Source organism: Phascolarctos cinereus, unplaced genomic scaffold (genome assembly GCF_003287225.1).
Source record: "Phascolarctos cinereus isolate Bilbo 61053 unplaced genomic scaffold, phaCin_HiC Scaffold_5;HRSCAF=322, whole genome shotgun sequence".
NCBI lineage: Eukaryota > Metazoa > Chordata > Mammalia > Diprotodontia > Phascolarctidae > Phascolarctos > Phascolarctos cinereus.
This window is the reverse complement of record NW_027555958.1, coordinates 97,377,253-97,391,502: the sequence shown is the minus strand read 5'-3', so window position 1 is coordinate 97,391,502 and position 14,250 is coordinate 97,377,253. Positions and strand designations below refer to the sequence as shown.

General features: G+C 36.1%; 1 protein-coding gene across 1 annotated transcript in view; it reads left to right on the top strand.

Moving 5' to 3' along the window:
* TIAM2 (TIAM Rac1 associated GEF 2) overlaps positions 1-14,250 on the top strand; it is a 298,176-nt gene that overhangs the window by 168,381 nt on the left and 115,545 nt on the right. The window contains 3 exon segments of the mRNA XM_078155068.1: positions 3,381-3,566; positions 5,291-5,437; positions 8,250-8,321. Of these exon segments, the coding sequence (XP_078011194.1) occupies positions 3,381-3,566; positions 5,291-5,437; positions 8,250-8,321 (405 nt within the window).

The following is a 14,250-nucleotide window of genomic DNA, read 5'->3' as shown; positions in this document are numbered from 1 at the left end:
TGAGAAATACTGATTTTTTTTTTAAACTGCCTCCTCTCCAGGCCAGGGAGCCCAAGCCTATTTATTTAGGGGGGTTGATGCTGGGCGTAAATTCAACAGATATGTCTTATTTTCACACAAATTTGTGAGGTATATTCAAAGAGTTGAGGTAATTTTAAGCATATTTTCAAAGTACTTTATTTCAGAAACATGAATGAAATTGTTACTAAGTTTATACTACATATACTATATGCACTAAATATTTATGTAGTGTCGATAATGCCTATGAGATGTGAAGGTTTTTATTAATTTATTCAGTTCATATACTCCAGAGTAAAAGAAACAGAGGAAATAGGGATGAACAAGTACAAGGTGATGTCACATTATGTTTATTCTTCTTCCAGGGAGCTTTAGGAACTCCTTTTTTCTCAGCTTCTGAACATTTCTTCTTCCTCCTCTCTGCCTGCCATTCACCTACAGGCCACAATTTTTACCAGCCTTCATACCTAGTTCAGTACTGCAGGACTGGCAGTAGAATTTGTATTAATAAAAATACTTTGTTTGCTATTTAAATAAAACTAATAAGTCCACAAACATTTTTTTAATTCCTTATTTATCTCTTTTATTAGCTCAGATATTTATTCATTGGATTTTTTTTAGTGAAAGGCACACCTGTATGAAGAACTTGGAACTATTTTTACACATTTCTAGATGATGCCCAAGCATATCCTCTGAAATTTTGGTCACAGTCTAGTCATAGGCTGACTCTCTGTGTAGGTTTTGGTGTTTGGAAAACACTGGATAAGTTATTCCGTCTCTGTGTAGGTTTTGGTGTTTGGAAAACACTGGATAAGTTATTCCGTCTACCAAAAGGGAAAAGCTTATGATCAAATAGGATAGACGTGGTAATGGACAAATGACCAAACCCTTTGGTAAATGACCAGTTGGTAGAAAATATTTTCCTAAGAAATTTTGTCTGATCTGAATATGTTTGTCACCTTTCCTTTTATTTAGTTAGTATTTTAGCAGCAGACTAATATTTTCCCTCTCTTTTACTTTGCATATGTGCAATCTTTATGAGGTTATTCCTTTTTTTGGGGGGGGGGCTAGGCAATGGGGTTAAGTGACTTGCCTAGGGTCACTTGCCTAGTAAGTGTTATGTGTTTGAGGTGGGATTTGAACTCAGGTCCTCCTGAATCCAGGGCTGGTTCTCTATCCACTGCGCCACCTAGCTGCCCAGGTTATTCCATTTTGCAGCTGTCTAAATTAATGATACATTTGGATTGTATATATGTATGTGTGTGTGTATGTATATTTCACCATATTGATCACTTTCTTGCAGAGAAAAAAATTACCTTCATAGAATAAACATTTTCAGTGTTTTTATGCATTAACTACTTAAAAGTTGAGATTCTACTTTTACTTAATACCAAAACTTTCCAATCTTAGTCTTTAAAACATAAAAACGTAGAGTAAGTACCAGTTTTTACATTAAAAAAAAAGCTAATATTAGTTCAGGACAATTGATTCCAGGCATTCATTTTCAATAATACAGGACAATCTCCAGGAATTCTTTGCTAGATTCACTGCCAGATGATGTTACTATTGAATGTAGTGTGTGTGGTAGCACTTTCAGAATTATTTGAGGTGGGGTCCATGGTTCCACTCCTAGGCTCCACTGAGGGGCTTGTTTCCCTGACTCTGGCCCTTTCTATGTCCCTTCTCGAACCATTGAATGATTGGCCATTGAAAAGCAATTTATGGACATTATTTTAACATTTGAACTCTACTAGAACTTCAAGACTAATGGAGAATTGAAATATAAAATTTCAAGTGTGAAGAAAGCCTGTAAATTACAAAGAAGGTGGTACTGAGTCACTCTGGGAATAGTTTCTTTAATATATTCAGTCTGAGAAACATTACTGGTTAGTATAAATGCCCAAGAAATAATTTTATATGAATATATTCGGGAAAATGAATTGGAGGGGATAAAATTTAAAGTAAGGAGGAGAGAAAGACAAAATATTGTATTGGCTCTTGTTCATAAATCTGTCTTGTTTGTTTCTTTTCTCATATCACTTAATCTCAGTGAAGCTTTCTTAAAACAAAAAAATCATAATGACAAAAACTAAATAGTTGGTAGATTTTTAAAAATTAGATATTAGTGTTTACTGTCTAAGTGGATGTGTTCACTTGTCTAAGGGAAATCTGTAAAGTTAGGAAGTTTGCCTTTAGGGGCTCTGGACAAACTCTCCATCCTTCCATCTAACAACTTCTGTTCGTCCCCTTTCTGTTTCTCTTTAGTTGGCTTATGCTGTCTCTGGCCTGCAAGATAATTCCTCTGAGAAAAGGCTAACTAGGAATGCAATGTTCAGTATATTGTAGTAAACCATTAAGCTGGTAAAGGGTACATTATAGAGCACAGAATCTGGCAGCCTAGAAAGAAGGGCATAGCAAGTTGCTTGAAATGTAATTATTGACAATTAATCAATTGCATTGAGTCAAATGATACACATTTAGTGAAGACTTCTGGTCCACGTGCCTGAGGGTTGTCCTTAACAATATTTGAGCCATAGCTTTCTACCCTACTGTTAAATTGGTGTTTTATCAAGTTGCTGTTGTCTTCTTTCTTCAGTTTAGAAGAGTTTAATCCTTGCAATAGAAAGCAGTTTGAAATGGCTACAAGAGAGGACAGACACATAGAGAGTTTGGACTCTTTTTCTTTTTTCACCCATGACATCAAGCTTGCAAAAGCACATGTGATACTCTGGTAGGCAAAGAAGTGTAGATGCCCATAATTTTATTCAGATGTACAGATGGCACTTATGCAGAGAATGTACTAATAATAGGAGTAAATCCCCTAATTATCCTTGTTCCTGAAACCCATTTGCTTTTTGTTGATTTGAATCATTTCCCCAGAATGAAAGGGATTGTAAAGTTAGAAATCTTGCTTTCACTTAGTTGTGCATCTGCTTCTTTGCAGTTCAGTAAGTACAGTTTGGAATCAAAGGGTTGCAGTGTGAAAGGAAATGAAATAACATGAAGCAATTGGCTTTAAAATTGTGTAAATTCTAAGATCTGTTTTCAAGTGAGGATTATTTTGGAATGGTGGAAACCTCCAAAGGTGGTGCTGCTTTAGACAGGTCACTATGTTTAAGTCAGACCACCAGCTTTGTTTTATTTTCAGCTGTCTTTGATAAATTGCAGAACTGTATGGCCAAATGCATTGCAGCAGGAGGGGTTAAAGGTAGGACAAACAGGGAAAGCTAATTTAAACGATGCACTTCCAGCTGAAACTAATTTTTCCTCAGTTCATGGAAGAGATCAAATTTTCAATGTGACCCGTGAAGACTTTTTTTGTTTTAATTGTCCTTTGGTGGTTGTTGTTGTTGCTTAAATAGATCCAGCAGTGGGAGCAGAATCTAGAAAAATTTCACATGGATCTCTTCAGGATGCGCTGCTATTTGGCCAGTTTACAAGGTGGAGAGTTACCAAATCCCAAGAGCCTCCTGGCTGCCACGAGTCGTCCTTCTAAACTGGCACTGGGCAGATTGGGCATCTTATCAGTTTCTTCCTTCCATGCACTGGTAAGTCCCAGAAAGAGGTTAAGTTGTAGTCCAGAGGCAAAGGGGACAACTGAAGTAATCTGGTCCCAAGAATCAAGAATTGATAGATTCTTCATAAATGACATCCAGTCTCTACTTAAAGACCCATCTATGCAATCTACTAACCTCTGTGGCCTGGGGGTAGTAGAAGGGGTGGACTGGATAGTCTTGAAAATGCCCCTTATGGCTTAATGCCTGTGATACTCTTTTAATCCTTCAAAGCTTAGCTCCAGTACCCCCTCCCACTGGAAGCTGTTCTTGATCTCCTCAGTTGCTAATGCCCTCCAATATGTATATATATGTATGTATATATGTATGTATGTATATATGTATATGTATGTATATGTGTGTGTATATATATATGTGTGTGTATATATGTATATGTGTGTGTATATATATGTATATGTGTGTGTGTGTGTGTGTGTGTGTGTGTGTGTGTGTATCTCTTGCATTTAATCTTCTATTTCACATTTTGTTCCTTCCCAATAGAAAGTAAGCTCCTTGAGAGCAGATACTGTTTTGGTTTTTACTCTTATATCCCCACTACATGGTGCCTGGCACACAGCAATTATTTAATAACTACTTATTAAATTGAATTGAATCCTGTTGACCTCATATGTGAGGGAACTCACTACTTCCCAATGCAGTCTATTTTATTTTGGGGAAGCTTTAATGGATAGAAAGCTCTTGATTATACTGGGCAAAAATCATGCTCCTTGTAGCTTCTGTCTTTTAGCCCTACTTTTCTTGTTGGAAACTAATTAGGATAGATGTAATCTGTATTCTACAGGAAGATCCTTCAAACCTTTTTTAAGTTAAATTTTATTTTTTTCCCTAGTATCAAGCATTTGTGCTTTTCTCCATTCTACTTCCCCCTCCCTGGGGAAAAAAAAAACTGAAAAAGAAAACAACTCTGTAACAAATATACATTCCCATGCATATCTTATTCTGCATCTTGAGTCTATCACCTCTCAGTCAGGAGATAGGTACCATTCTTCATGATTAGTTCTCTGGAATCATCATTGATCATTCGTTGGATCGGAGTTCTTAAGTCATTCAAAATTGTTTTTAGATTGTCGTAGTGTAAATTGTCCTTCTGATTCTGCTTATTTCAGTGTGCATTAGCTTTATATGTCTTCCCACATTTCCTGAAATCTCCTCAGACCTTTGAAGACAGAGGTTGTGGTCTTAATTTATTTGTTCTTTGGTGCTTCCACCTAGAGTCCTTTTAATAGTGGAAGACTCTTTAGTCATACAGAGATGTTTTACTTACTTCCCTGTTCTAGCCTCTTCCCACTTCATAGTAGGAGGAAGATGTTATCCTTGGGAATTGGCAATGGTTGTATAAATCATTTCATGACTAAGTGAAGATTGTTTTTCCTGGGACTGCTGAAAGCCCCTCTGGGTATTCTGAGATCACTTACATTTGCATAGACACTACTTTACATAAGTCCAGTTTGGGAACCATTGAGTTGTTTTTTTAATCTTGGTGTTTGTTACGGGGGAGTCTTTTTAACATCTCAACTGGCTTGTTTCTTCTTGTATGTTGTCAAGATATGAAATGAAACTATGACTTTGACGTGTTGACCAGAAAGTCAGTATTCATGACAAAAAGAAAGTATGCCTGCTTGATAGACAGTTACTTCTTTCTGTCAAACAAATGGTTCCAGAGTAATATTTTAAAAAAAAAATGTGTTTTAAATTAGATATGCTCCAGAGATGAATCCGCTCTCCGGAAACGAACATTGTCATTGACACAGCAAGGTCAAAATAAGAAGGGATTATTTTCATCACTGAAAGGACTGGACACTTTGGCAAGAAAAGGGAAAGACAAAAGGCCGTCCATAACTCAGGTAAATGTCATAATATCTGAAGAGTAATAGTAAAATAAGCATAATTTGTTTTTAGCTACTCAGTGAGGGCTCTGGCTTTTTTTTTCTTTGTAGAATTACATAAAACCTTTGGAACTTAACTCATTAGTGATTTTCATTATAAATTGAGAATGAGATTATGATATAATATGGAAGTATTAAGTATATATATGAATTTTTCCCCCTAAGGTATACACATCAGAAAAGTTGCTTGGTTCCTCTTAAATTGCTTTTGACATTTGGTTGCAACTAAAACATTTATTAGCATACATATAAGTAAAATTAGGGGGAAAATTCCTATATTTTTCATTGCCTTTCCTTTTGCTTTTCTCCCACTAGTTTTCCTTTTTTAAAGGATTAGGAATAAATTTTAAGCCATGTTAACACTCTTGTTTATTTTGATATATAACCTTATTATAAGTTGAGGCAATAAGGACTTTTTTAATAAATAAAAATAATATGAGTACTTACACACAAAAAAGATCCTATACAATAAATTGTTTTCAAAATGTTTTTAGTGCTTATCCATACTTATTGATAATGCCCTCTTTAATTCACATGATGCTAAGAGATAACATGGAGTTGTGAATAGAGAACTAGTTTCAGAGTAAAATGGGATGATCATGTCCTAGCTTTGCCTCATACTGGCTTTTTACTTTAAATCATTTCACAGTAGGGACCCCAGACAATTCTCTGTGATTAAGTTTCAGGGAAGTTACCAATAGCTATTAGTAAAGGAATTTCTTTACCAAGAGCTCCTTATATCAATGAAGTAACAGGTCCAGTTAAAAACATAGTATGCTCATAACTTTCATACGAATAATTCATATGACAGTGTTAGGGCTCTGGCCTTTCCACATAAAACAGGCCATATGAGACATAAATGTGCTCATATATGATATTCTGATACTGTAATTGAATTGGAAACTATTTGCTAGTAGCAAATGTCAGTAGATGTTTTTGTTTTGTTTATGCATTAACAAAAAGCAGTTATTAATTTTGTTGCCATTACTTTTATATATGTGTTTATTATGTATAGAAGGGAAAATTCTATAGAACTTTATTCAACTACTTTTTAATTACTTCCCTGAAACTTTTCTTGGGTGTCAAACATTAATTCTCATTACTAACTTGAATACTAAGGCATAAGAGTCTGAAACACTTTTAAGGGGGAATATATAGTAAATTGAATTAAAAAAAAACCCCACCAGATATCTGCACATGGGCCTTAAAACATACCCATATATTTTAAAATGTACCTAACTCTTATGAATAAAAGCATAACCATATATGCATATATATGATTATGTGTCTATATACACATACATATATATAAACATACAGAGTAGAGAAGAACAGTTTAAAAATCTCATTAATTAAGCTTCTGTTTATGTTTCCATTATGAAAAATAGTTATTTGCACACTTAAGGCAGATCTTATTTGTTTATTGCAGAACATCAAACTATTAGCTAAACTTATTCCTTTATAATTAAGTATAAGATGTATTAAATGTAAACATTGTGATTAATACAATTATTTATCTCTATCAGCAACTGTGAAAAGAAAATTAATTTATCAAGTGACCACTAGTTTTTCTTTAATTATATGCTTATTAATATTAGCTAATATACCACCCCCCTGCTAAACTTCAGTGGTTCCCTTTCATTTCCAGGATCAAATACCAAATCCTCTATTTGGCATTCAAAGCCCTTCATGAACTCCCCCATTCTACACTCTGGGAATGCTTTCACTCCCCATCTCCACCTACTGGCTTCCCTGGGTTCCCTAAAGTAGCCACTAAAATCCCCTTCTTCTACCAGAAGCCTTTTCCAACCCCTCTTGATTCTAGTGCCTTCCTTTAATTATTTCCTTTTTATTCTGAATAGAGCTTGTTTGCACATATTTCTTGGTTGCCTCCTCCATTAGACTGTAAGCTTCTTGAAGGCAAGGACTGTTCTTTTTCCTCTTTTTGTATCTCTAGCACTTGGTGAGTAGTAGACAATAAATGTTCATTGACTGCCTGACAGGTGGATGGGGTTTGGTCTACAGCCATGAGATAACTATTATATATACCCATCTTAACATGTATTGATGTGGAAAAAAGTGTTTTCTATTGAGATGGTCATTCCTCAAGTATATGGAGCTATTCTAATGGCTTCAATGTGCCTATCAACAAGTAGAATTAATACCAAACTATGTTTAAGATTTTTAAAAGATTTCTTTTCTACGAAATTAATGATCCATGTTTTAAAATAGATGCAAGTCTGATCACAGTGCAGCAACTGAAAGGTGAACTAGAAATAACATCTTCAGAAGCTGCATTCCTTTTTAATAGCAAGACTATTTTCAAAATAACATGAATGACCTATGATAAAAAAAAAAGTAAAGGATGCAAATGTGTGAGGAGGAATAGAATAGGTGTTAATGATATTGCTTTTTAAAAATTAACCTTTAAATATATTAAATTAGTAAACACTATTGTAAGAGCTTCCTAAAATGGTCCCTTCATCTCAAGTCTTTTCTCTCTCCAAACTGTCTTCCAATATAACTGATTCTTTAAGCAAAAGTCTAATGATTCCCCTGCTCAATGTACTCCAGTGATTCCCTATTACTTCTAGAATCTAATAATAACAAAGTTTGTGGGATGAATATATAGAGCTGTTGACCTTCAGGTTTTTTATATTGAAAATAATTAGCCATCAAATTCATGTGACATTGCCCTTTCATTTATCTCTCTTTCTTCTGTACTCCCCTTTTATCTTTCTTTCTTTTTAAATGTATTTATCTCATTTAGATATTTGATTCAAGTGGCAATCATGGATTTCCTGGAACTCAGCTGCCTCAGAGCTCCAATAATTCCAGTGAGGTAAACTTGGCTGTAGATGCTAGCTGTTTTATATAATTCTTTTAAATTTGTGCAAAAAATATTGTTGAATTACTGAACCAAAAAACTCTTCCTATGCCTCTTTCTGGTGTGGAGGTGGCCCAAGGTTATTGAAGATGATTTTTCCAGTGTATTATAAAATCTGGTGGTTCTTAACAATGGAGGAAGGCTTTGAATGTGAGTCTGGTGACCAATGAAATTGAAATTCTTGATGATCTAGAAAGAATGTTGATTAGAAACGGCTGCATGGTTCCATTAAATTGGGGGGAGGCAGTTCCTTTTAAATTCATAAATCACACTTTGAAGAAGTTAGGTACCTCTGAAAATGGTTTAACTCTTTAGGGTAATAACATAATTGTAATAGAAATTAAATGCTACATTATTCCATTTCAAAATTACTGGCATGAATAATACCAAAATCCACTTTTAAAGACCTATGATCTAACCTCTTTACTCTCTTCATCATTAGCTCCCAGTTGAACAGGCCAGATGATAAATATTAAGGTTTTTGTCCAAGGATCTAGAGCTAGAATCCATAAATCTATCAATCTGCTAATATTCATTAAGCTCCTACTGTATGCCAGCCATCATTTAATCTGCTGGGAATTTAAAAAAAAACTATTACTTCTGTTAAGGAACTTATATTCTGTCGGGGAGATGATATGTATCTATTTAATTAAATATAAAATAAATACAAGATAATTTTAGGAGGAGGTACTAGCTGCTAGGGGATGGGGATGGGGATCAGGAAAGTCTTCTTGAAGTGAAATGTGAGGGAATCTAGGGATTCTAAGAGATAGAGGTCAGTAGGTAGGACATTCTAGACATAGAGGACAGTCTATATGATAGGGCATAGAGACTGGATATGGAGTGCCCTGGGTGAAAAACAGTTATGAGGTCAGTTAAGCTGCACTGTGGAATATGTGAAGGGAAATAATAAGGCTGTGAAAGGTAAGTGGGAGTTAGGTTATGAAGGGTTTTAAATGTCAAACAGAGGAGTTATTATTAGATTCTAGAAGTAATAGGGAATCACCGGAGTACATTGAGCAGGGGAATCATTAGACTTTTGCTTAAAGAATCAGTTATATTGGAAGACAGTTTGGAGAGAGAAAAGACTTGAGATGAAGGGACCGTTTTAGGAAGCTCTTACAATAGTGTAAGGTGGGGAGTGATGAGAGCCTGAAACAGGGTAACACCTGGGTGAGTAGAAAGAAGGGGATGCATGCAAAAGATATTGTGGAGGTAGAACTGACAAGACTTGGCAACTAATTGGCTGTGATATAATATGGAGTCAGGGATGGCTTCAAGGTGGTGAGACTGAGTAACTGGAAGGATGGTTGTACTGTCAAAAGCAAACCAGAAGTTTAGAAGAAAAATGGTTTTGGGAGAAAGAGAATGAATTCTGTTTTGGCCATGTGGAGTTTGAGAAGCGTGGAGGGCATAGAGTTTGTTGTTGTCCAGTGGACAATTGGTGATGTGAAACTAGAGCACCAGAGAGATAAGGGTTAGATATGGAGATCTGTGAGTCATCTGGAGAGAGGTGATTACTACGCTCATAGGTCTGCTTCCAAAATTGAGGTATGATATAGATGGAGATTCCAACCAATGACACTGAGCAGAGGTAGGAGAACCATGACTAGAGGAAGTAGCAGTATTTCAAAAACTGATAAAGGAGAGAGTATCCAGTAAGAAAGGGTGATCAGCAGTCTGAAATGTTGTAGAGAGGTTGAGAAGAATGAGGGACAACTGAGGAAAGACCATTAGGTTTGTCAATAAAGAAACAGTTAATTTTGGAAAGAGCAGCTTTCAGTTGAGTGACACTTATTAGCTATGGCAAATCAGTTAACCCTCTTTGCCTCAATTTCCTCATCTGCAAAATGAGCTGGAGAAGAAAATGGCAAACTATTCCAATATCTTTGCCAAGAAAACCCCAGATGGGATCACAAAGAGTCAGACACAACTGAACAACTGAACAACAATTAGCATGGAGCTTACAGGCTTGTTGTGAGCATCAAATGACATAATATTATAAAGCACTTAGCACAGTGCCTGGCACATGGTAAGTGCTATGTAAATGTTGGCTGTTACTACTATTATTATTATAAGTATTACAAATTAAAATGCTAATAGCTGATAGCAGCTTTTAAGCACATAGCTGAGTGGAGGAGGTAGGGAGAGGAAAAAATGCTTGTTAATTGAAAAAAGTGATTAAGAAATAAAAGCATGCCTTAGTAGGAGACTATTGAAATAGAAATATTGAAAATACTGAGAATTTTGAAAAGCCTCCTGGGAATGATAGAAATTTAGGTACTGGGCTAAGCCAGCGGAAGAAAGATTTAGGGGCAGGACTTTTTCCCAGCTTTCTTGAAAAAGACAGACTGCTGGCTACTCCTATGACCCTGAGTGCCACAGATAATCCCCTCCCATCCTCTTAAGCCATGCCTGTTCTTCAGTTGGCTGTTGAAGAAGTCATTTGCTCCTTTGCCTACTACCTTAGAATCAGTTAGGTAAATCTATATCCTCCACAGTCTCTCGCCCACAGTTCTAAGATTAGGGGTGTTGAGAGGTTAAGGTGGATTGGAAAATTGAGTGACTATGATTGCTCCTAGTCTTGGTGGTATTCATCTTGCCTTTGATCTGTCTAAAAGAGAGGAAAATCAGAGCGGATCCTTCTCCACAAATCCAATCAAGAAATTTTTCTTTTCGCTGTTGTTTTCTGTCTCTAGTTCACCTTTCCTTATTGAGTATTATCCAAAGATAGATCTCCTAAGATCCCTCCTACCTTGAACTATGGTAGCAGAAATGTAAAGGAGGGAACAGAGGTGAGAGAGAATTAAGGAGGTAAAATTGACTTGACTTGAAAAATGATTAGATGTGTAAGACGGGGGAGCAAGAAGGGTAAAAATGGCTGAGATTTTGAGACTCAATGATTGAGTGGTGCTATTAAAAAAGAGAGAAAAGTTAAAGACGGGCAGATTTTAGAGAGGGAAGGCGATCAATTCCATTATGTGCATAATAATTACTGACATTTACATAGGGATTAAGGTTTGCATAGTATTCTTCTGCCTTGCTGAGTTCTTATCTCCCTTCAAAGTTCACTTCCTGGGCCACCTTCTTCTGCATGAGATCCTTGCATTTATTTATCTGTGTATTTACCATTTTCCTCCATAAACTATAGGTAACTTGAGGTTAGAGACTTTGTACCCTCAATTCCTAACATAGTGCCTGACACATAGTTATTTTATAAATGCATTTAGAATTTAATTTGATCCTCACAACAACTCTGATGTAGGTTCTATTATTATCCCCATTTTACAGATGAGGAAACTCAAATTGAGAGAGGTTAAGTGACTTGTGAAGGGTCATACAGCTAGTAAATCTTTGAGGCAGGAGTAACCAAGCCTTCCTGATTTCAGATCCAGTATTCTACCTACTATTTTACATAGCCTATGTTGTGTTTGATGGCTTGATTGGACATCTAGAGGGATACTTGTATTTTTGTGTCTTTATTACTTAGGTACTTTGTATATTTGGACACATCTATTTACGAAGATATAATGTGCGCCATCCATGTTTTCTTATTCTATACTAATTGTTCGTGTCCATCCATAAGTCCTCTATAGTGGATGTACCACAGTGGTGTGCATATGCCATTTATTCAAGCTAGTTTAAACCATGCCCTACCACCAGTGAAAACCCTTTAATACACAGGACTGCTTTTGATGGCATCAGTATGCATTCTACAGCTACTTGTAATCCAAATAGAGCTACCACTGGAACCAAGACTAGAATTCAGCTCTCTGCGCACCTCTTGGAGGAAAACTCAAATCAAAAACAATACCTTTTAGCTCTTTGAATAAAGAATACGTGGTTTTATTGCTGTAGATACTTGCTCCACCAGTTCCATTAGTCACGTCTCCTACATTCCCCCTGCTTCCTTTGCAGATTATGATTGAAGTATATGTAACTACCACATGACCATCCTTACAAAAAGGCTTCTCTAAACTTAAGGCTGATGGCAGATGCTTGGTCCATTGCTAGGCTGCATAGTACAACCTACCCGAGACTGTGGTCCATTGGCATTTTGTAGTCTTTGAGCAGCCAGTCAGTCGATCCAGTGCCTATTATGTGCCAGGTGACATTCTAAGTCCTAGTCGTACAAGGACAAAAATGAAGCAGCCCCTCCCCCTCCCAACTCAGGGTTACCTCTAGACCATGATGAGGCAGAAGAGCAAGATTTCAGTGGAGGTTGAATGGCAAATATTACTTTTTGTTAGCTTTTTCCCTTAGGGAATCACTGGGGTAAAATATTTATGTTACACTTTCATCTCTATTACATAAAAAAAGCATGACAGAATTACTAGTAGATGACAGGAAGGCTGTGGATATGGCTTCTCTAGCTTTTAGCAAAGCTTTTGACAAAGTCTCATACTGTTTTGTGAAGAAGATATAGAAAAATGGATTAGTCAGTAATAAAATCAGCAGGATTCAGAATTGGTTGGATTGCTGTAGTCAAAGAGTAGTTTGTTAATGGCTCAATGTCATTGTGGCAAGAGGTCTCTAGTGTAGTACCCCAGGGATCTGTCCTTCACCCTGTGCTATTTTACATTTCTTTCCATGACTTGGATAAAGGCATAGATAGTATACTCATTAAATTGCTGTGAGGAATAGCTAACACTGGATGACAGAGCCAGGATCCACAAGTATCATGACAGGGTAGAGCAAAGATCTATGAACTTTTGTGTTTTTTTAAATTACCTTTTGATAACTTTATTTCATTCAAATGAGTTTCTTTTGTAGTAGTATCATTTTATTTTAAAATAATATTAAAATCCTATGCATTTTATTTTATTTTTATTTAAAAACATTATTCTGGATGGGGGTCCATGGACTACAGCAGTAAACTGAGTCTAATAAGATTAGGTTCAATAAGAACTAGTATGAAGTCTTGCATTTGAGTACAGAAAACCAGCTTCACAAATAGAAGATGTCTGGACAGCACTTATTCTGAAAAGTATCTCAGGTTTTTGTTGGACTGCAAGCTCAATTATAAATTATCTATGTGACATAGAAGCCAAAAAAAGTAATGGAATCTTGGGCTATATCAGTGGGGGGCATACCTTACAGAAATAGGGACATGATAGTCCCTCCTACTCTGCCCTCACCAAACCTCGTTATGTTCATTTCTAGGCACCACTGATAAACTGGAGATCCAGAGGAGCAAAACTAGAATGGTGAAGGGCCTTGCATCTCTGACACATGAGGATCACTTGAAGGAACTAAGAACATTTAGTCTTTTTAAAAAAAAATTAATTTATTTTATCAACAATCACTTCCATAAGCTTTTGAGTTTTAAATTTTTCACCCCCTCTCTTCTCACTGCCCTCCCCAAGATGGTGCACAATCTGATGTAGGCTATACATATGCATTCCTTATACTTTGCATATACATATGCTTAATAAAGCATATTTTCACATTAGTGATGTTGTAAGGAAGAATTAGAACCAATAAGAGGAACCACAAGAAAGAGAAAACAAAACAAAACAGAAGAAAAAAATAGCAAATAATATGCTTCAATCGGCAGTCAAACTCCATAGCTCTTTCTCTGGATGCAGATATCTTAGATCCTTGCATCGCTGAGAAGGGCTAAGTCTATCAAAGTTAGTCATCAAACAACTTGGCTATTACTGTGTACAATGTTCTCCTGGTTCTGCTCACTTCACTCAGCATCAGTCCATACAAGTCTTTCCAGGTTTTTCTGAAGTCTTCCTGCTCATTATTTCTTATAGCACAATAGTATTCCATTACATTCATATACCACAACTTGTTCAGCCATTCCCCAATTGATGGGCATTCCCTCAATTTCCAATTCTTTGCCACCACAAAAAGAGCTGCTGTAAATATTTTTGTA